Here is a 23,910-nt window from a genome sequence, read left to right on the forward strand (position 1 = left end):
CCTTGCTATTTTCTTTTTGATATACCTGCCCACCAATATGTCACTTCTTGCATTTCGATGAAATGGGCTTATGCCATAACAAATTTGTTTCATATTTTAAAGGTGCCACAAGAATTTCCTTGTTTTCGCTGCAGGAAGCTGAAACACGGCTACCTTCTAAAAATGTTAATGTGGCTTATGGAATTCAATACACTGCCTTCTCAAACTTGGTACCCTCCAGATTCTTTGTAGTGCCTGTGCTATCAGCCCCAAAACTGGTTGGTGAAGGTTGCAACTACCACAGAAAGGGAGGAGACACTGGTGTTTGTTTATAGACATCCATGAGCCAAGGCAGAATGCCAGAAAGGGCAAATCACATGGTTTTCATGAGCTTCCTGGATGGGCATCCTGGAGACATCTGTCTGGTTACTGTAGGAAACAGGAAGCTGGATTAGATGGGCCTGTGGTCTGATCCAGTAGGGCTCTTGTATTCTCAGCAAGTCCAGAGTGCTGTATTTAGAGGTGTTTGCAGCCCATGAATGCCAAAACGCTGAAGACAAAAAGGAAACCCACACAAAAAAAAACAGTCAAGACAGATCAGATGTGAAGTACCAAAAAGAAAAAGAATGAAGATCACCTTTATTACCCCCAAAACCGTAATGACATTTGACATTATAGTGATTTTCTCATTTATACTTGTGGCTTCTCTACATTAGGAAGCAAAAATCAGAGAACACAAACACAATTGGTTGAATCAGAGACGGCACAGCATTCCATTAGAAAACAAAAAACCAGAATACACTAGTGGAGCAAGTTAGAAATGGTGTGGGCGGGGGGGAAAGACACATTCATAAACCATTCTCCTCTAGCCCCACAAAATCTGAACAAGAATAATTGAAAGAACAGAGCAGTGGAACTAACATATCTTCTATACTTGCTTTTAATGATAATGGAATCTTTAGATTTTACTTAAATCTGTGTTTAGTTTAGAATAGACATAGGCAAACTCAGCCCTCCAGATGTTTTGGGACTACAACTCCCATCATCCCTAGCTAACAGGACCAGTGGTCAGGGATGATGGGAATAGTAGCCCCAAAACATCTGGAGGGCTGAGTTTGCCTATGCCTGGTTTAGAAAATGTTAAATCTATCTCTTCAAGCATTCTTTAAAAAAGTTTGCATAGTCCCATTTTCCCTTTCCAAAAATATCTACGCGCTCTCTTTCTCTCTATAGAATTATCTGAATATAAACTGAGCGCAGCTCTCTTCTGAGCCTCAATAACTTTTCCAAGAAAATAAACATGATCTCTCTCATTTTTTTTTCTAACCCTCTCAAAAATATGGGCTTAAAAAACAAAACTAGCAAACATTTTCTCTTGAAGCAAAATAAAAGAATCAGAGGCTCTACTCTTAAGTTCCAAGTTCCTTTTACTTCTCCAGGGGAAGGGGAATATATCTCCCCCCACTAGCCAAAGAGGGAAGGGGAAAGGTTAGGACAGACTGGGGTGGCTTCCTTTGCCACGCTGGTTGGGACTGATGGGAACTGCAGTCCACCAATACTGAGAGGGCGACGTTTCCCAGTCCTGACATAGGATGGCCAGGTGCAGTCAGCCCACAATGGGGACTCTGCAGAACAAGGCCCTTGGGATGTGGAGGGCTAAAGATCCTACAAACACTTGCTGCTAGGCAGAGAGTTTGTGGATCAGGCCCTATGAAGAGCAGCCCTGTCCACAGGGCAAAGAAACAATGGCACATATTTCCTTAGCTAGCTTGAGGAGGGGAGCAGGAAAAGTGGGTTCGTTTAGCAGCTCCTGAGATCAAGCTACAAGGGAGAGATCTGCTCTTCTCCTTGAGGTTCCCCCTCTCCAGGAGAGGTGCATTTAACATGGGCGCTTTAACGCGATGCGTACCAGGTATGGGGCCTTCCAGAGGTTCACATTATGGGCACAGTCCAGCTGCACAGAGTTTGTTTTTTTGTTGTTAAGCGGGGGGGGGGGGGGGGGAAGAATACACAAAATGAAATATAAACACAGCTCATGTTCAAGACCTTAAATCGTCACTCATTGGTGTCTTGGGCTTTCTTTACAAAGGAACAAACCATGCCTTTTAAAATAAGGAAATAAATCATCTCAACCAGTCAGGGACAGCCAAGTGAATTTAGTACAAAACTACTTTTTTGCCCCTCCCCAAGTGCTGAGCAAACTGTGAAATTCAGTTACCTGATCCCTTTCACCACCATTCTAGCCTTCCAGGTCTCTATTGAGCCCATCTCCATCATCAGTGCAGCAGGAGATTAGCACGATTCACTAAGGCTCAATGTATTACCCACAGGGAAAAGGTGCCTCATTCGCTACCCACCACAAATACCATTACACTGAATACCCTTTGCATTCTGCAGATCAGATTCACAGAGAGACAGGGAGATACCAAAACACAGAAAGTCTAAGTTGCAGGAGAGTTGAAGCCCGACCTGTTCTCATTTGGCACTGGACAGAGGACGACGAAGATACTGCCTCCCTATCAGCTAACAGCTTTCTCTAACCAGGTACCTCCAGATAAGCTGGTCTACAACTGCCATCATCCCTGATGATTGGCCATACTAGCTAGTCCTGAAGGGAGTTGCGAGTTCAACACCATCCAGATGGTCTTAGGGTGGTATCCAACTATGTTCTACCCTGTGAAATTAATGGGCCCAAGTTGGTAATATTCATTAATTTGAGTGGGTCTGTTCTGAGTTGAACTAACATTGGATACAAACATTTGCCCCATAAAATCTTTTGCGTGACCCGAGGGGATGGGAATTTGATGGAGGTGTTATTGCCGAAACTTCTGGGTTTTAAAGCAGTATGACTATCAAAATGGTGAGGCTTCACTGGGTCCCTGCTTTGTCTCACACAAGCTAGAAATAATAATAATAACCACCCCCCAACACAAGATAGCAATGAAACAGTGATTCCCCTCAAAAAAAGGCAAAAAAAGCTGCAAAACACCAGCCTGCTGGGTTCATAAACAAAATTCAACAAAAATTCAAGAATAAAGAAACGAAAAAGAGTCTCCAAGTGGGATCAGTGGTCTGAGAAGTTCAATTAAGAAACAAAAAACAAATACAACCATTATCTTCCAGTCAACTAGGAACAAGCACACCAATCATGCCAAGAAAGACAGTGCTTGTGATGCAACTAACATTTTAAGCAGCAGCAGAATGGCTGACCAAAAAAAGTCCCCAGCTCCCCCAACACAGATCCTATTCAACTAGTGAAGTGCACTTAGAGAAAGAGCCATGGGTGGAATTTTAGGATGGGGTGATAAAATCATAAACCCCACAGACTCCCTTGGTTCTTACTAATATTGAAACAAAACTGGTTTAGCCTTGAAAACAGTACCAAGTGGCTTGGCACAACAGAGCACACAATTTCATCATAGCAACACATTTTAAGTCAAAGCTTCAAGAACCTAACAAGTCATCAAGAGCACTGAAAGATGGCCCCAAAAACAGCTGTTACTGGCTGGGGGCTGCAGGGAGCTGTCGCCCCAAACTTCTAGGGGACACCAGTTTGGGAAAGGTAGCAACAGAAGGCTGCCCTTTCCCCTCCTACTTCCTCCTGATCAGGGGTCCCCAAACTAAGGCCCGCAGGCCGGATAAGGCCCGAGGGACTCATTTATCCGGCCCACGGCGACCCCCACAGGGTCTATCCATTTGGTCCGTGAGGCTATTTTGGCCAAGCCATGCCCACCTGCCCTACACGGCAACTGAAAAGAGGGGCTTGCAAGCACCACTGCTTGGCAATGCCTACAGAACCCCTAAGAAAAGCACTGCTCAAGGTGGAACTGTGAAAGGGGCTTCTGAAGAGCAGATAATCAGCTGATCGTTGTGTCTTCAGAAGCTCCTTCAAAGCCCCATCCGGCACAGCATTTGGAAAGGGGTTCAGCAAAACTGATTACAAGGCCCCTTCAGGTTTTGGCCACCTGTCAAACTTGGCCCAAAAGCAGTGGGTGGAGTAAAATCTGGCCCACATTTCCCCTCCCTGCAGTAGATGATGTGTGCAGCCTGGAGCCCTAAATATAGCTAAACCCTAAAGAAAGGATGCTCCAAAGCATGTACAGTGGTACCTCTGGTTGAAAAGAGCGCAACCTGCAGCGGCACTTCTGCGCACGCGCGGGTTGCGATTCGCCGCTTGTGCGCATGGCGTCATTTTGCGTGTCTGCGCATGCGCGAGCAGCGAAACCCAGAAGTAACCCTTCTGGGTCACCGCAGGACGTAACCTGAAAGAAGATAAATGAAGCGGACATAACATGAGGTATGACTGTAAAGTGAAGGCTGTGTGCCCGCACTTCCACCTCAGAACACAGTGGTCTAGTCAGTTCAGAGACAGCAACCCTACAGAGCCATGTTTCCTTTCCCAATTCCCACCCACCCATCTGAATTCCATCTGTGGCACTCCATTCACAAATACCTCTGTTACAAAGATGGCTCTCAGCCCACTTGAGTATAAGTATCAGGGGTGGGGAAAAAGAAAAGGAGGAGCCCCTCCCATCCATTCTACTTTGCTGCAGGTGATAAGTGTGAATGTGTGTGCTTTCATGTACACAAACACCCAGTGCTGAGCACACGTGTTAACAGAACATTAATGGCCTTGGCCACACTCTTCTCAACAGTGGCTGGCAGTGCTCCCAAAATGTATACGCTGTCTGCAGAGCAGCAGACATGAAAGTGAGGTGGGGAAGGTGCTAAATGGAAAATAGCGTATAGGCTGAAATTATGCACAAGTAGTGCCCGTGTCCTGCCTGCAGCAGGTCAAGGCAGGAAACACCTTAAGACCTAGCAATATAATTGCCAGGATTATAAGGGTGGAAAGAAAATTGAGCTCAGACTCTCTTTCTCTTCTGCTGTATACCTGAACTGTTATTCCCACCCCCCTGCAAGGTCTCAGTGTTGGAAGGGGAAAGAAGAAATGGAGAAAAAGCTCAGGCATCAATTATTACAAAACCCAATCCCGTCACCATGCTCCAAATCATGGTAAACTAGTATGAGGACACAGCAAGCAAAGGCAGGAAAATGAAGTAGTAGAAGAACCCCAAGATGGCAGTTTTCTCCCATGAAAACAAACATCTCCTGCAAGCAGAAATCTACCACAGCAACAAGTAGACTGAGCTAGACCCACTCTTCCTTCTGTGCTAGTGTTCTACTTCAGAAGAATGTTTTTCGTTACACAGGGGGAGCATTAAAAAACCGGAATCTCTCCTGTTTTAAGGTTACTCTACCTCTTCATTCTGCTGCTTGCATTCAGCAGATTTAGCTTGATTCAGCAAGGGATGGAGTCCATGGGCCAAAGCAGGAGCCTCCTGGACAGATTTTAGGCACATTTTAGGCAAAGGGAGAGGAGACTGGACTCATTATAGCAGCAGCAATTCCAGCAGCTATTCCAAATCAAAGCTGAAAGACTGGTAGGGGATAGGGGGAAGAACTATCAACCATGTTTCAGTTTTGGAAGAGTGTCAAAACTCTCCCTACCCAGAATGGGATAAAAGACGACCCTAATTCAACACATTTTCTGACCCAGAAGGTAGCCTTCTCCTACTGGCCTCACAATGAGCAGACAGAATCATAATTACAGTGGATGCTCGGGCTGTGAACGTGATCTGTGCGGGATGCACGTTCGCAACCCGCAGTGGCGCGTCTGCGCATGCAGGGGTTGCAATTCAGCGCTTCTGCGCATCCGCCGAAACCCGGAAGTAACCCGTTACGGTACTTCCGGGTTTCGGCGGGTGCGTAACCCGAAAAAACGCAACCTGAAGCGGCTGTAACCTGAGGTGCTCTGATGCTCGATTGTTACAGACACCCCTACCAACCTATAACATCAGTTCTTTGTTGCAAAAAATGAATGACGAGTGCAGGTTGCACTTCTGAAAACAGCCTTTCAAGGGTACGTTTGGAATCCGGAAAGTGCTCCATCTAATTAAAACTGAGGCCAGGCACCCCTTCCATGTCCTGCAGTGGAGGGCGGTGGGGGGGGGGGCTGCTACTGTAAGACTGCAGCTGGCAATACCATGATGTGCTCAGCATTCGTAATTCATTTGTTTTCTCTCTTTCTTCGAACAATCAAGTTCTATTTTTCAGCAACTCTTGAAATGCACTTTTGGAAGAAAAACAGAAATGAAAAGCCATTTCCTATGAATGGATGATCTTTGGGGCTGTTGACTTTAAACTTTAAAAAAAATGTTTGGGTGCTCTGCTCAGCAGCTGTCCTCACAGCAAAGTTCTCCCGTGATCTACAAGGCAGAAGCCTGCTGAAGAAAAAGCTGCAAGAGGGATTGCACCAAAGTGGCTGCTTCCACCTCGCCTTTTGCATTCAGTTAACAATGCTTCTCCTCAACCCCAAATTGATTTGGGGAGGGGGGTTGAGAGGAAGTATTCAAAGTGGTATAACCCAATGGCTGAGAGTCACAGGATCAGCAAAATCCTACACATGAGAAGAAAAAGTGGTTCAATGGAATGAGGGTTTGACATGGAGTGCAGAGTTGTCTTCCCCTGACAAGGAAGATTGGCAGGAAATTTCTGGGACATTGCCAGATAAATCTGAGGAGACATGAGGCAGATTTGGGCAAAAGTGCATGTTCTGGAGTGTCAAGTCCTTGGAGAAGTTTCTGCAGTGCACACATGTCAGGGAACAGGTTTTGGGAAATCCTGCCTGGAATGTTGCTTGAAGAGAGGTTAGAAAAGGAATAAAGAATGGCATCCACCAACACCACCGCAGATGGGTAAGGAGACTGTTTCCAGCAGGTCTACTTGCTTCTGTTCACATTTAATGGGTTTCGATTACCACTGGCTCGTAAACTCCAGATGAGACTCTGTGTAAGAAAGAGGGGAGGGAGCCATTATAATCTCTGTGTGTGCAGGTCCCATTTGTAAAGAGCTGAAACTTAAAAACGAAGACATTAAGAACTGTTCTAATGGAGATATTGAAGATAACTAACCTGGCCTGAAATCATACGTCAGAAAGCTTTTTTGGTGGGGGGTTTTCAGGGGTGGGTGGAGAAAGAGAGAAAGAGACACACAAACATTGCTTTAATTCAAGACACTTTACCATGTTATTAGCAGGGCATTTCAATACTGGTAAAAATAGATTTCAATGGAGCCAACTATCAGGATGCCTTCTTATTTTTTCATGCATGCCATGCTTTTAGCAAAGTTTGCAGACAGGGTCATATCCTTTAACTTAGTAGTAGATAATGGGTACTATGATTTCGTGAAATGGCCTAAGGCCTGTGGATTTGTGCTTATAAAACAATGCCTGTGATTTATTATTTTACAATCGAATAGTAGGTTTCAAAGAGGTCACTCAGGACTACAGCATATGCTTTGCATACAAAAGATTCGAGGTTCAATCCCTGGCATCTCTAGGTTAGGTCAGAATACTGCCTGAGGTCAATAAAGACTGACATAGTGTTCACCAACTCCCATCAGCTCCAACCAATAGTCAGGGATGATGGGAGCTGTAGTCTGGGAAAGCTAGTGTAGACAGTGCTGAGCTAGATGAAGTCATGGCCTGTCTGATATGGAAAGCATATGGTTGCAGGGGTGACTGAGCATGCATTCGCCAAAATAGCAGTACCAAAAGAGCACCTCCCTAGGCCTTTTACTTCAGTATTTCTTAGGCACTACCTAGATCCATCCCCCCAAACGAGCTCTTGCCATCAATTTCCAAAGTTGTGGATTAACTGAAAACACCCACCCACAAAATACTAGCAAAAGCATCTCCCCACAGGCATGGTCTAAACCTAGTCTATCAAAAGGAATCTGCTAGGGAACTCATACCTGTTGGCAAGCTGAATTCCGCTTAGTGTAGTTGTGCCATCTCTGCTCACAAACAGCCTCAGGTTACTATCTGTAAAGAACAAAGGAAGGGGAAGCGTGAAATAAAAAACTGCCACAATCCCCAGAGGGGATGGCTATGCAAAACTGCTAAGCAAGGGAAGGCATTTTCACAGTTGCTATTTTGCACAGCCATGAGATTACACCACCTTCAGCATCAGAGAACATGCTTAGCAGAGTATTTGGGAAAGTGCTCTTCATACTGGGTTAGGCACTCTCAAGCTACAATGGCAAAAGTGCTGCACAGCAAACAGGAAGGAGGAAGCTGGGATGACACCAAAAGGGGAGCACATCTCACACGCAAGAAATGCTTTCATATATGGAAGATCCCCTAGATAAAAATAAAGATTGTATTTAGAATGATAAAGCAGTTTGGGAGTCCGGCAGGATTTTCTGTTAATAAGGATAAAGCTAAAATGTTGGTAAAAAATATAGATCAATGAAAGAGACTTTGCAAGAGGAATTGGGTGTTAAAGTGGAAAAAAGGTGAAGTATCTGTGTGGATATGGATAACAAATAAGAATGTATTGTTGTATCAAAACAACTATGAAAAAGTGTGGAATACTGGGAAACAGGACCTATTAAGATGGGATAGGGAAAAAACTCCCATTAATGGGAAGAACCTCAGCTGTAAAAATGAATGTATTGCCTAAAATGTTATTTATTTATTTTTTGCAGGCAATACCGATAATAATAAAGCATGATTGTTTCAAATAATGGCAAAAAGAGTTAACTAAATTTATCTGGCAGGGGAAGAAATCTAGAATAAAATATAAAATACTAAGACATGTCAAAGAAAGAGGAGGATTTGCACTGCTGGATTTAAAATTATATTATGACTTATCATGTTTTATGTTGTTATGGGAATGGTTGCTATTGGAAAATACCAGAATGCTAGATCTGGAAGGATATAAGGTTTGGATGGCATGCATATATGTGGTATGAGAAGGTAAAAGTCCACAGAGAATTTTTAAATGTATTATAAGAAGCTGTCTATACAGAGTGTATAAAAACCTATTGAAAAGAAAAGCGCCATTGTGGCTATCCCCCATAGAGGCATGTGCACAAAAGAAAACAAATATGGGGGCAAAATGGGGAGCTTATAGAGATATATTAAGTTTTTTTCCTGAAGCTGTTTGTAAACTTAAAAAACATTAAGAGATCCAACAATGGATATGATTGGTTTCAGTATTGTCAAGTAAACGAAATATTTTAAAAAGATATGTAGAATGGTTTTACATAACAAAGGTCAGAATTTGAAATCAAACTGTTAGGGGTTAAAGTAAAACTGATCTCAAAAAAGTATAAACTGTTATTGGAATGGGAAGCAAAAGATGAACTGGTTAAATCAGTCATGATACAATGGGTCAAAGCTTTAGGGCATAATATTGATATGTCTTCATGGGAAAAACTGTGGAGAGTAAATCTGAAATTTACTCCTGTTATGCATTAAAGGAAAACTATATGAAAATGATATACAGATGGTATCTAACACCAGACAAATTGGCAGAGATGTACAAGATCTCAAAACAAACACTGGAAATGTCAACATAATGAGGGAACATTTTTTCATATGTGATCAACATGTGAAAAAGCCAAACGTTTCTGGGAAATGATACACAATAAAAAGAAAAAATGTTTAAACTGGTAATTTCCCCCAAAACCTGATGCTTTCCTTTTAGAGATAATAGGGTCAGAAACCTCCCACAAGATGATAAACTTATTTATGTATGCAACAACAACAGTCAGAATCTTGTATGCGCTACAATAATCCTACTATTAAATTTGGTCATTTCTTCGTCAGAGGGCAAATTTAGCAAGGGATCAAATACTTTCCCCCCTCTCTGTAGGAGGCAAAGCCTTACAGAAAACAAACCTGAAGACCACGGGAACAGACTCTAGTAAATACTAGTAAACTCACCTTCAGTGTTGCTGACATCCGTGAAGTCCTGACTCTGCATGATTTTCTCCACTATGTCATCTGCATCGATCCGGGTGTCGTCCACCCAGGTGGGATGGCTTTCCACAGAATCCTTTTTTCTCCTTAGGAATAGAATATGGAAAAAACAGAGGGAAGTGAAGGAGGCTATCCTGATAATGAAAACCTCAATTTCTGCCTGGAAGGGAGAACATGAAGTTCTGCTTTTATATCCAATAATTTATGTCCCACATATTTAAGCATCACTTTAAAAATTTTAACCTACTGCAGAAAACTACAAAATATCCATAGGCTAAACTGCCCATTTGGCCCGTAAGACAATTTTGGACAAGTCATGCACACCTGCACTACACCTGATGTCATATATGACTTCAGATGTAAGGTAGGCAAAGCCAAACCAGAAGGGTTTATGCAGGCACTGCATATTGTAGGCACAGTGAAAGGTGAATTGCATAGCCACTCCCAAGCATGAGACAACCACCTGGTTGTTGGGTGCTTAGGAAGAACTATGCAAGGGACTTGGCATGTGTCAATCACCCGGCACCAAATGATTGACAAGCCAGTTGTCCTGCCCACTTGCCAAAGCTGGCCAGTGGGGAGAGGGGCAGAAATAAATATAATATATCTGGCCACCAGGATTTCACTGTGCAGGTCTGGAAACACTGTTCATTGCAGCAGGCAGCCCAAAGCTAGAAGAACCTGAATTCTTTTTCAGAAAAAGGAGAAATGTCCCCAGATTACTGAGAAACGCCATTAACTCAGTGAAGTAACAAATACTTTGAAGGAGTAAGATCCCAAGCATAGACTCCATCATGTCCAGTTTAACTAGTGGTGGTGAACATGTAGCCCACCTGATGTTGCTGGACCAGAACTCCCAGCGTGTTTGGCCACTTGTTGGTTGGGGCTGATGGGAGCTGAAGTTCAACACCACCTGAAGGGCCATAGATTTCCATACCATTGAATTAAAGCGTCTTGGGGATCCATGGTCTTAATTTGGGATAAAGAAGCTTCATATGTGCTCCAAGAGACACAAATGAATTTTCTCCCATTGCACCAGTGATGGGAAACTTCCAGCACTTTTGATGACTTTGGCCAATGATCAGGGAAGATAGGAGTTGTAGCCCAGCAGAATCAAAAGTTCCCCACTCCTCCATTACACCAACCAACCAACCAACCAACCAACCAACCAACTAACCAACTGTTTCTCACCTGGATGATCTGTCCAACAGAAGGTTTGGTCTTGGTGGGCGAGGTGGTTTCTCCGGCTTGTGCTCCCGCTCACCCTCCGGGCACTCCACTGTCATGCTAAGTCCTCCTGAGGCGCTACTGCTGGTGGATGTGTTGCGGCGGTGGGTCAGGTCAGACAAGCTGGAGGATCGTGAATGCTCGGTGCTGTAGCCTGTGAACAGATGTATTAGGTACTACAAGCAACCCACTTTTCCACACCACAGCCACCAGGCACAAGGGTTTGCATGCAGTTTGCTCCACAAACAAGGAAAGCTTTAATCTGTTTATAAAAAGGACAATTCTTGCTCCAAGTATATCCTTCATGTATTGTCAACACCAGTCTTCACCAACCGGGTGCCCTCTAGATTTTTGGACTGCAAGTCTCCAATGAGAATCAGAGTCCAAAATATTTGGAGGCTTCCTGGTTTGCGAAGAATGTATTGTCTGAATCAGTGGTTCTCAAAGGGTGTGGCGCGTTACACTGGTGCGGCAAGTGTGGCAGGAAGATTTAAGGACAGTCATGCAGTGAGCTTCACAGCTAATTTGGGACTAGAACCAGGCCTTCCAGGTCATACTCCAACCCTCTTACTACTACATACTGGCTCTTGGACAGTAACACAGAGCTCTGCCCCACCAAAGAGAGATGTATGCGCTTGGTTGTTGTTTTTAAAGCATTGTACCAAAGAATTTTATGCTTTCTAGAGTTCTGCAATTGCAGCAAAGGTAGAATTAAGCAAAATTAAGTGCAGCAAGGAACAACTGCATTGTACTTTGCATTTCCCTGGCAAGCTATGCAACAAGCAAAGTTACCAGAGATTTTGGATTGCTGGCTGGCGTAGCTTGAATTCCGTGAGTGTCCGGAATGGAATACTTCATCAGGACTTGACAGGTTCTGGTCTGGTTCTTCTGTTACACCTGATAAGGAAAGGAGACAAGGACATGGAAATATGCTGGGAGATGTCAGCTATGTGGTTTCTCTTTCTCTAGAAAAGTTCCACAGGATTTGTTTCAACTGGCATGTAGTGAGGAAGCCATGCCATCAAATGTCAATATTATCTGTGCAAGAGGAGCAACAGCTCTGGAACTGCCAAGCAACTTCCCACAACGATAGCATGAGGCATTCCCTTGGACTGCCCCACCCCCCTCCTGAGAGATCAGCCAATTATTGAACGGGTCTGACCCTTCAAGTTTACTGGGTGAGGTGTATCCTTTGATTCTGTACAGCAGTGGTGGGGAAATTCTAGCCCCTTGGCTCCAGTTGGGCCTGGTAGTGGTCACAAACCACAGCCGCCAGCCCAACACTTGACATACGTATGTGGCATCAGATGTGAGGCAGGTAAAGACTTGCCTGGTACTGACTGCACTAGGGAGTTCCTCGTCACTACTGAGAGCAAGTGTCTTTGGAATTGTTCCCCAATGTAGTAGTAGTAGTAGTAGTAGTAATAATAATAATCCCAAAGGATTTTGATGTCAAAGTTGGTCCATGAAGCAGGTTAAGAACAAGTCCACCCACTGTATCCCGTTTCCTTCCCCTGCTGCAAAGGATTCCATTTTTAAAAAGCTCAGCACAACCATCAGGAAGTCAGCACGCTGCATTCCAAAGGTGGATTTTTTTTGCCTTTGCTCCCCTTTTGTGCTTCCTATTTTAAGACCTCTCTCATGCAACAGAGCAGGCACATCGTTGAACTATTCAATGTTAGCACATGGTGCAGACTGGCAATTGCCCAAGTGGAAAGGGAAAAGATACAGTAGTACCTCATGTTACAGACACTTCAGGTTACAGATGCTTCAGGTTACAGACTCCGCTAACCCAGAAATAGTACCCTGGGTTAAGAACTTTGCTTCAGGATGAGAACAGAAATCACGCGACAGCGGCAGCGGGAGGCCCCATTAGCTAAAGTGGTACCTCAGGTTAAGAACAGCTTCAGGTTAAGAACAGACCTCCAGAACAAGTCTAAAAATGGAAGGGTAGCGGTAGAGCACATGTTCTGCCTATAGGAGGTCTCAGATACAATCGCAGGCATCCCCAGATGGGACTGGGAAAGACTCCCTGCCTTTCTGAAACCCTGGTGAGAGATTAACAGTCAGTATAGACAACACTGACCATGTTGGACCAATGGACCAATTTGGTATAAAGTGGCTTCCTGTGTTTGCTGAAAGGTAGGGGAGCTGTTCTAGGCCCAGACAAAATAATCTGGCACGAGGAGAGAACCAAGTGGAGAACAGTGGTTAATAAATAATAAATAAACTTGTGCAGAAAAAGAGGAATGCTGCAAATAGAAGAAAAGATACTATTTGCAGAAAAGAGCTGAAGCACTTAAACCCAAAGAACAGCAAGCTTGATGCTAATTCAGAATGTGGTGGAGATATAGCAAATGTACTACAGAAAACATATATTACCTGTACCTGAACCAAGAATGGTGGGTCTGGGCTTGTTCTGACGGACTGAACCAATGGTGGCAGATGTGCTACTGGTGGGAGTTGTGCTGCTGCTGGTTGTCCCCTCCCCTTTACAGGTCAACTGCAGGGTAGAGTCCTGGCCTGGTATAGTAATTGATTTGGCTGTGGACGGAGGCCTACAAAAAGCAAACACACAGAGAGTTTAACAAGATGCACACAGCGATCTAGGAACATTAGCAGTAGTCAGTCAGCCAGGGAACGTTAGCACTGATCATTTTGCTTTGCTGCATTATAAGGAACAAGCAGGTTTGCTGCATTACAAGAGACAAGCAGGTTGTAAATAACAACATAACAGAAAGAAGGGAGGGAGAAAGAGTTGCTCATGAGAAGCTGAGGTCCTTGCTGGTATGTCCTTGAAAAAAAATCTGTAACAGCTGTGTAAGTGAAGTATGCAATATGATATGAAGTAAAACACTAGCAAGCCGAGAGTGAAATATTTTAACATGTAAACAGAGGGCTCTGATGTGGCAATGAGGGCTCCATTTTGAGTATACTGTACAGCATTAAGACATCTTCCACAGCAAACAGAAACAACCTGATAGTCTTGAGACATAATTGCATTTTACTTCCCTTCTCCCATCAACCTAATGAAGGAGGACAACAGGGAACCATGTGACAGGCACTTTAAAATGTTATTACATAGTGTCTGTAAGCAGCAATGATTTGACCAAGTGGTTCTCAGGAAGAGAAACTACCTGTTGTGAGGCCACAACAGAAAATATATCCTTTAACAGTAGCTGTTGAAGCAGGAGTACCTTGTGAATAAGTGGTTGTTGACTGGCTAGCAGCCATCTCCAAAGTCAGCAGCCCCCCCACACGCCGTGCAGGGGCTCTTAAATCAGCCAGCAACAACACACAGGCACAGCACTGACAGAAATGCCAGAACACAGAACACACAGAAATGTGTGTTCTCTCTGAGGCAGCCACACAAGGGTGAGATCTTTTCAGTGGTGCCTCCCTGTCTGTAGAATGCACTCCTCAAAGAGTTGCGCTGGGTGCCATCATGATCAACCTTTAGACACTGGGTGAAGATATTCCCATTCACTCAGGCATTTGACTCTTAATTGGGGTGTAATTTGCCTGTATTGGTGTTCATCTTTTAGTAGGGTGGGGTGGAATTTGTCCTTTTTATGTTACAGCAGGATAAGCACTTTTAGTCAAGAATATTCTTTTATCTTTTTGATTTGTTTTCTATTTTAGAACTATGGAGGCTTTTATACATGTAAGTCACTCTGAGACATTTTAGGCAGTAAGCGCCCGAGTGCAAGTGATAGTGATGATTTTGTTACTGGTGAAAGAAGCACTGGAATCCTGGACTCCTCTGGGGGGGAAGGGTGGGGGTATAAATCAAATGAATTAATAAACTGAATGAATCAATACTCTCTTGACTGCCCCATGGCAGCAGCCAGCAGTTCCCACCAGCAAACAGCTTTACTATAGCCACTGTTGAATGTCACCCTGTAGAGGGGTGACCTCCAACAGGCAAACACTCAGAATTACATCCCAAGCCACACACCCTGCTCAGAAGTCAGAGGGAAGCAGGCAAAGGTATGGCAATCCTGGGTTTTGCACACGGCTCCTCATCATCTCCTTCTAGCGTAGAAGTGTGTGGAAGCACAACAGCAGACATAATTTTCTCTCTGAACTCTGCCTGTTTTACTCAAGTCCCTTTGCTGACAAAATAATGGCAAAACAAAACAAAACAAAACCACCACTCACGTTTTGAAGCAAGGATCTCCAGAGAGCAGGGACATGCCAATTGTTACCTGAGGAAGATTGAAATGAAAGTCTTGAAAATATACATGTAGACCACCCTGGTAATTCATAAAACAAAAACAAATAAACCATAGTTTTAAACCAACCAGAGTCCTGGGTTTAGAAGTTATTGGGAACTGTCGTCGGGGTTTTATTCTTTTCCCTTTCTAAATGGAAGCAGAGGCTTTCCATCTCTTCCTGGCCATAATAAGGGAAAGGGAAGGGTGAGCTTGCAAGTCCTTGGCTTGCTGCGGTTTGTTACCATAGCAGGAAGCCATGGTTTCCCTTTACGTCTGAATCAAGTCTAAAGGAACTAAAATTGCCCCTAAAAGTGATGACAGCATAGCACTAGGCAATGTGCGTGGATATATATTTTTGCTGATCATGTAGTTCTCCACATCCTATATGGGAAACTGTTTTTTCCCGTTGGGTAGGGAACCAGCAGCTTCAAGTTCCTCCTTTCAGCACCCTACTGCCAAGACACACCAGAACCGGAAGAAATAAGAGGTTGGGGAGGGGGTGGAGTAGAGAGAAGGATTTTAAATATATACACATTTAGGCTGAAATTCAGAAACAGCACCTGGTCCATGGAATTTCTTAGCATTTACCTTCAATATGGAATTATCCTGCCGAGTATTCTTGGTGTCATATCCCTCCAGCAAGCAGCATCTGACAGTGAACCCGGAGCCTGCAAATTCTGCTAGATTCAGATCAGCAAAACCCAGCTGTAAAGGCAACAGCGTCAAGATCAGCAAAACTCCACGTGAATGCACACGCATGCACACACAAACTGCACTACACAGTAAACAAGAAAAAAGAAAAGCACCAAGTGGGACAGGACCAGAATTTGCGGTATCCAAATCCCATTTTGGAACATGCCCTGTTCCTCACCTGGAGGAAACTTCCGGAAAAGTTTTGTTCAGGAAACATTTACAGAAAGGGTGGAAGAAACAGAACTGCTGTTCTGGCAAGGACAGCGTTAACCCGCCTGGAGTCATTGCATAATCAAGGACATAGAAGACACTAGGGTCAGTGATGTGGAAAAACACACACTCCTATGTGCGCACGCGCACACACACACACACACACACAAACACACACACACCCCAACATAATAAAACACTCTTTGTATTATGCCACCCCAGAATGCACTGCAGCAAGCTCTCCAAGAGATGAAAGGATATTGCTGTAGATGAAAATCAGTGCACAGTTCCTAAGGAACAAGACTGGGAGATTGCATGGAAACAAGGCTTCAGACCTATTTTAAAATTCCGAGGAATGGGTTAGAAATGCTCTTGTACAGCAAGCCATATGGTGAAGTGGAGGAACTTGCCACTAGAGTATGAGATGTCCAACTGACATCAAGTTATAACATTTTCACATACTGATCCATCTAAAGATAGCAAAGGAAACTTTTAGGGGATATGTTTCGAGGAGTTAAAAATCCATTATTGTCTCCAGTTATGAGAAGGACTGAATGCAGTTGTAAGGGGGGGGGGGGCAGAGGATGACACCAACATTGTTATAAGCCACCTTTCTAGGTAAATGTTATAAGCCACCTTTCTAGATGAATGGCCTTCCAAAGCAGATTACAAATGAAACAAAAAGTACAATAGCACAAAATTTAAAAGTGCAAGCCAACAACACTCTCTCTCTCTCTCTCTCTCTCTCTCTATATATATATATATATGTATGTATCTCAAGGCGGGAGGAGGTCTATGCAGATGGAGAGGCTGAGCAAGAGAGAGAGCGAGAGAGAAGCCCTGCGCCCTGGCTCCTCAAGAGAAAGGGCTGGTTTGGGTCCAGAGAGAGAGCGCGCACGTGCGAGAGACCACAGTGAGGCTTACTCCCAAGTAAACACGTGAGAGGGAGGGGGGACCCTTCCTGGCTGCTGCCATCCCGCCCACATTGAGAGATTTACTTCTGAGAAGACGTACAAGAGGATTGGGCAGAACAAAACTGAAGGGCAGGGGGAGAGAAATTCTGGAATGCATTGATGGGGAAACAAAAATCCTACAGGGTGTGCAGGGTGTCCCCCCTCCTCCCCGCTCTAAAACAGCCGGCCTTTATCTACAACAACACCCCTTCTGCGCTAGTAGTTTGCAGCAGCAGAGGATGTGTGTGTGTGTGTGTGTGTGTGTGTAGAGAGAGGGAGGGAGGGAGGGAGGGAGGGAGAGAAGCCCTGCGCACTGGCTCCTCAGAGAGAGAAAGGGCTGGTTTAGGTTTACTCAAATGGAATGGGTGGGTTGGATCCAAGGGAAAGGGCTTCTACAGGTTTCACCCAGTTCTTAAGGTGGTGCATGAAGGCTGTCAACTCTGCAGTTGAGTTTACCCAATTTCTGTTTCAAACTATTGGGGAAACCGCTGTGGCTGACATGTGCCTGACTCATTTGAAAAACAGCAAGAGTCCTTGGGGTACTTTAAAGACTTAACACATTTATTATGACATGAGCTTTTGTGAACAACAATCCGTGCATCATGTTCTGATTATGTAGGACCCTGTCCTCAATGTTATTTTCTTACGTTATTACAAGTATACGTAGCATGTATTTTTAAAAATATATTGATTTATGATGAACTTTTTATGGAAGCGATTATCATTTGTTATTATTTTTATCATAAGCTCAGCCAAATATAAGTTGAAGAATGACAAGGGGAGAGTGTGGTAGATCACTGCCAGTTTTTGATACTGGATAGTAGATCAAAGCCTCCTTGAAGTTGGACATGCCTGTTCTATGGTCACTCAGATACTCCGCCATACCAGCTAGTAAACAAGCAAGTATTGACATCGAACATTTCAAGGATGTTCAAAGCTCTTAGCATATGTTATGTTAGGATGCATGTTGCCTTGGTTGCTTTTCCTTAAAATAGATGTAAGTATCAGTTAAGGAGGTCAGTATTTGCTGAGGTGTGGCACAGAAGTAGAAAGAAGGAGGTGGCTTGTTTACACTCATCTAGTGAGTTTGCAACTGAGGTGCGATCTGAACTGAGGACTTCCTCAACTCACTGTTCACACTCTTAGGCAACAGAGACTTAAACTGCTAAACCAATCATCCTGTCACCCCTCTCATATTCTGAGAGGGGAGCTAGGGTTAATTATTGGTATACCTTCACTGAAATACAATTCCCAGGATTTTCTGTGGAGAAATCATAACAATGTAATTTATATTTGTAAGTTTGTAGACATGAGGTGCTCTTAGCAGTTACACAATGCTGGTTACCTCTTGCCTGATCTTTCACGTTTCCAAGCTTTCATCTTGGAAAATGTGGGATAGGACAAAAAACTCTATGGTAGAGGGAAACATTTCCATGACCAAATGATGGTAAAAGAAATGGGAGCAGACATGCACTGAATTAGCCTTTAACAATTCTGTGAGTTTGTTTTCACAGAAGATGATACATCTTCTGAGTTTCTTTCATTTAAAATTGTTTAAAAACATTTCCACCCAGTGTGTCCTCAACATGCCTTGGTGGGGAACCTTTTTAGCTCCTGGCCCAGAGTGGCTGGGGAGACTCAGCCAGTTGGGCAGGGTATAAATAATAAAATTATTATTATTATTATTATTATTATTATTAGGCTCACCCTTGTGGGCCAAATTTGGCATATGAGTGTGGCCACTGACCTGGCACTCACATGACGTTATTATGATGTCATTTGATTGCCAAGTGAGCAGGGCTGCCCACCTGTCAAAATCCCTCACACAGTTTTGCAATTCTTTCTACACTTCCCTTTTAAATCCAATGTTGGAGGTTTAAAAGAGGAATACAGGGAGACTTGCAAAGTCCAGCGCTTGGAGTCTGTCTTAAAGCTGCAAAGAAGCCTTTGAAGTAGTCTTGAGAGCAGGAGGGAGCTTGCTTCAAAGTGTGCTTTTGCCTGGCACTCTAAGATTGAATCTGCTGCCTATGCTCCTTTCTTTCTCCTTTCTGGGGAGAAAGAAAGGTGATTTTGCTAGCAAAAGCAATGGAGATGACTTCTCCAATGCTCTGCCTTTGCTTGCACAATGCTGCCTTCTAAGAATGGAGCAAGATGGGGACTTAGAAGGAAAGAAGGAGGAAACTTGCAAAGGCTTCTGTGAGTCTCCCCACTTCCCTTTTCAATCTTCAATCTCACGGTGATGTTTAATTTCCATTCATCATCAGGGGGAAAAAACCATGTCAGAAATAGGATCATGCACCCAATGCAACGTTGGGAGTCATAAGAGTTGGAGTTCAACATCATCAGGAGGCCCACAGTTATCCATCCCTAGACTAAAAGCAAAATGGGTAGATAATAGCAGTTCAAATTGTGATCTGATCTTAAGCTTCTATTAAAGGCTCATGAAAACACAACAGACTCAGCCAGGCACCCACGAGACCTTCATCGCCCTAGTTATGAGTTATGGCACTAGCAATAGGGTACTTCAGAAAGCAGCTACAGAACATTTGAATTCTCAGTGGTCAACCAGGTGCCCTGCTTTTACACATCATAGACCTGTGCACCCTCTCAAAGGCAAAGAAATCTCCAAAACGTGACAAGCTAGTTTTCCAGAACTTGCCCCAATACATTCTTCCACTTGTGCATTTCATTTTCTGTTTTAACATGACCACACACCCACTGCTTACTCCTGCTATAAAAAGTCACCTGACTTTGTCATTATGGGTGGCATTTCCCAGATGGCAAATCTCACCACACCCTTCTCGCATTAGTCAACAGCTTGGAACCCTGAAGGAACAAGAGGATTCCTTCAGATGTTTGATTCAGGGAAATGGTGACCTATTTTTTCAGCATACCCCGCTTCTTCCTTTTAAAGTCACTTATCCGCTCTTAATTCATGCTAGTGAGTGCTTCCCAGACTGAAATACAAAGAGGGAGGACCCCTCCGTCATGGAAAAGTCTTCAATTCTCCACTATGCATGAATGCAGCCTTTGGCAACCTGGTGCCCTCCTACTAGGGCTAGTGGCAATCGTAGTCCAAAATATCTGGAGGGCAGCAGGTTGGTGAAGGCTGTAAACACATAGCAGAGAAATGTGGGGCTCTTGCTGGCTGCAAAGAAGACCCAAGAAAAGATGCCGTGGGTTCCTAACCCAGTAGCCACCAATGCTATGTGTAATACATGCTGAGGTCTAAACTTTTCCCAGGAAATGGATTCCTGAAAGCAAATAGATAACTGAAGACAGCCAAAAGCTGCTAGAGGAAGGGCAATGTTTTAAACAAAAGGATATTCAGATATAACCTTTCAGTACAGCTTCCTTAATTTTCATTCCATAGCCAACTCTACCATCCGGTTCAGAACCTAGTGTTTTCTCTACATCAGCACATCCATCAGATCTCTCCCAAAGAAATAATTTAACTGAGTACGGAGATCTTGGGAGCCTGGCTTTTGAACAGTACATGAACCCAGCTTAAAAGCCAGACACTAAAAAGGGGCATACCTAATGAATCAAAGATGAGGAACCTCAGGCCCAGGTGCCAAATGTGACCCTCCAGGCCTCTCTATCTGGCTCTTGAGATCTTCCCCAGCCACACATCCTCACCCCAGGCCTTACCCCTCACTGGTGTTGCTTCACACACTCCTTGGATGTTTTTGTTTGCATAGAATGTGGTCGCTAAATAACACTTTCTGGTAGAGATGGTTCATGGCCCCAACCCCCAAAACACTAGTCAGCCTCTGAAATGACACCCAAGATGGATGGGTGGGTCATTCACACCAGCTTCCTAAGCCCAATGGTGCCAAGTCTTCCATTATTTTAAGTGTTTTAAACAGCAGAAATTACAGAGTACTAGAACTGCAGGGCAACCCATTGACAGAAAGTGTCCTTTTTTTCTCTATAGGCAGTAAGAATGTGGTGTCATTATCTTAAAAGAAAGACAACAGGTAAAGGAGAGCTGATATCCACCAGGAACCAACAGGCGCAACAGCTGAAAACAGAGGGAGACACAAGCCAACTCTGTCAGAAAGTGTAATTTAGGAGGCTACCCATTCCCAGGCACAAAGTACACCCACATCTCTGAGTTTCCCAGAACTATTTTGCCAGACTCTGTAAGACAGCATCATTGGCCATCCTCTCCCTGGTTCAGTTCCCCATCTGCATTAAGGGGATAATACTAAACTACCTTACAGGGCTGTTGTAAAGATTGCCAAGAATGCATTCAAAGTGTTTTGTATGCTCAAAAGCTCATTATTCTACAATTACAAAGAGATGATGTACAGTTTGGTTTTTCACTGCTCATAATCCATCTTACCTTGGAATAAGTTTTCCCTCCCTTCAGTTCCTGTAATGAGAAAACAAAAAGAGGACAGAAGAGTTTCATTACAGTAATTATAGCAAAGGCATCCCTCTCCTTGCCTGAGTGTAGTGACTGTACATGGTGAAAATACCTTTCAGTGCAATGAAAGGAATATGCAGTACTAACCATTCATCCACTGCTTGAAACAATTGCTGCTTTCCTAGCTATTTAAACTGGGTGCATTAGCTTCTCTGTTAAAAATGAGGTACATTTAGGGCTAGTCAAGCAGCAACCACTTAGGACTGACATGCATTACGTGTGTTTGTGGGGTGTTAATCAGACACCTCTAAGTTACCTGGTTTTATTATACTGTATTTACTTTAAAAATGTATAAACCTTTTATCTAAAAGACATTATAAAACCAACCAACGACACACACAAAAAGTAAAAGGAATAAAACCTTTAGACTAACTAAATCTGCTAAATATATTGGAAAGTTGCTTGCCTGCTTGCTATGCATTTGGATACCCCTTAAGATATCATAGCCAAATTCTGTATTATGGTTTCTGAGATAAAGGAGCAAGTTTTCATCTATGGTTGGATGCAATTGGACGCCATTTTGAATCAAGATGGCAGACAACCTTTCAAAACTGCACTGTTTTTGTTTCTTAGAATTCCTGAGCAATGCCAGGTACAAGCCTGCTACTATACCATTATCTAAAATTCATGGGAAAATAAAAAGGTTTTAAACTGGGATCAAAAAACAAAATACAGTCTCAGCCCCAGTCCTACCTACACTAGGAGGGCATTCCAGAGTCAGAGAACCACCACAGGAGCAGCTCTTTCTTTTCCACATACTTGATGCACTTCTAAAAACTGCACACAGAGAAAGACCCTCTCCGATGACCTTACTGCATAGGAGGTGCTCCTGTAGATATTTGAGCCCCAAGCCATTTAAGACTTTTAAAAGCAAGCACCAGGACCTTGAATTGGGCATGGTAATGAACAGGGAGCCAATGTAGTTCCAATGCATTCTCTACATCCTCCCTTCAGGAATAGGAACCCAAGAAATAATGCATTTTATCCAAAAATTCTGCCACAAATAGCAGTTTGTGGCCTTCTGTACAAGGAGTGGGGTTGGTAAGCAAGTTACAATTGTGGGGAAAACTCAGGGGAATTTGGATTTTTATACATATAGGTTCATACAGTTCAGGGGAAAGCTGGGGGTGGTGATAGAGGGAAATCATATTCTTAGCTAAACGGAGAGAACAACAACTACAAAAACTATTTAAAAAAGGAATTATTGCTGGAGACTGTATTCCCCACTTAAAGCCATAGTTCTAGGTCATAAACCAAACAGGGGTAGAGTCAATGCGGGATACTCACCTTGCGGACAGACACACGGCAGATGCAGGGGTCCAGGAGGCCAGTGGCAGGATTGGCACTCATTTTACAGACAAAGGTAAATTTCTTTTTCCAGTGAACACAGTTCTCCTGAACTTCTTCTCTATAAAGAAAACAAAAAGAGGCAATGTTGAATTCAAACCACTTTGAACAGACTCCAGAACTAAGCTATCTTGGCTGTAGACTTCAAACCCAGAAAAAGAGAGAAAACATTACCTGTTACCCATTGTGTCCCTTGAGCTCTATCTACATTTACTTTGGGAGCACATTTGTCTGCACGACACACACACACACACACACACACAGAGAGAGAGAGAGAGAGAGAGAGAGAGAGAGAGAGAGAGAACAAGCCTAAAAGCTTAAGCACATGTGGGGGTCAGGTGGGATGAACATGTCATGAATGAAGGGCGGGCTACTGAAAGAAGCACACTCCACATACATACACACACACGCACGCACGCACACACACAGCAGCCCTCCCGCAGCCCTGTAGCTTAACAGGTTCTTTGCAGGGAGAAAACTGGACACAGGAAGGCTAATCTTCTCCTGCAGGATCCCTTCAACTGTAGTCAATGAGCCTAAATTTGCCCTCTACCTTCAGCTCTTGATCCCTGCTTGTATGGGGGGGTTTAAGTACACACACACATTCATTCACTCACTCACTCACTCCACTTTTCTATCACAGGCATAGGAGCCAATTCCTAGGGGATGAGGGCTCTTCACCGCCCCAATAAAACATTTGAGGGGGCCCGGGCCCCCCAAAGTTGATGTGCATTGCCATTCAAGTGGTGTCCGTGCACTGCATCATGTAATCAATTATGTAGGGCAAGACTTACTCACCCCCCCACCAATATTTTATTAAAGTTGGCAGCCCTGATCGAAGGTAGTGATATCAGTAAGTTACATGAACAGATTTGTTTAGCTATAAGATCCACTATCTAACACATACCTTCACTGTCCACATATCACCCTGCTTTAGAGAGTGAAAAGCAGGTGTAGTGGTTATCCTACACACCCTGATTTTGTATTCCTTAACAGTCAGCATAACATTGAACCCCATACCAC

The 23,910-nt window shown here is 43.7% G+C and overlaps 1 protein-coding gene across 7 annotated transcripts in view; it reads right to left on the reverse strand.

The window, feature by feature from the left end:
- Window positions 1-583: 583 nt before the first annotated feature.
- The window catches only part of EEIG1 (estrogen-induced osteoclastogenesis regulator 1), a 56,512-nt gene continuing 33,185 nt past the window's right edge, over window positions 584-23,910 (reverse strand). For 4 of the 7 annotated variants that reach the window (XM_028714244.2, XM_028714246.2, XM_028714245.2 and 1 more), the window contains 11 exons: window positions 22,828-22,948; window positions 21,457-21,486; window positions 15,841-15,957; window positions 15,197-15,243; window positions 13,418-13,593; window positions 11,828-11,932; window positions 11,000-11,189; window positions 9,773-9,894; window positions 7,795-7,864; window positions 6,954-6,979; window positions 584-6,827 (listed from right to left, as the gene is read on the reverse strand). In XM_028714244.2, coding sequence (XP_028570077.1) covers window positions 6,796-6,827; window positions 6,954-6,979; window positions 7,795-7,864; window positions 9,773-9,894; window positions 11,000-11,189; window positions 11,828-11,932; window positions 13,418-13,593; window positions 15,197-15,243; window positions 15,841-15,957; window positions 21,457-21,486; window positions 22,828-22,948 — 1,036 coding nt within the window. In that variant the 3' untranslated portion in view covers window positions 584-6,795. The remainder of the gene's footprint in view (window positions 6,828-6,953; window positions 6,980-7,794; window positions 7,865-9,772; window positions 9,895-10,999; window positions 11,190-11,827; window positions 11,933-13,417; window positions 13,594-15,196; window positions 15,244-15,840; window positions 15,958-21,456; window positions 21,487-22,827; window positions 22,949-23,910) is intronic. The other 3 variants (XM_028714248.2, XM_028714250.2, XM_028714249.2) reach the window with 3 other exon arrangements.

Source organism: Podarcis muralis, chromosome Z, assembly GCF_964188315.1.
Source record: "Podarcis muralis chromosome Z, rPodMur119.hap1.1, whole genome shotgun sequence".
NCBI lineage: Eukaryota > Metazoa > Chordata > Lepidosauria > Squamata > Lacertidae > Podarcis > Podarcis muralis.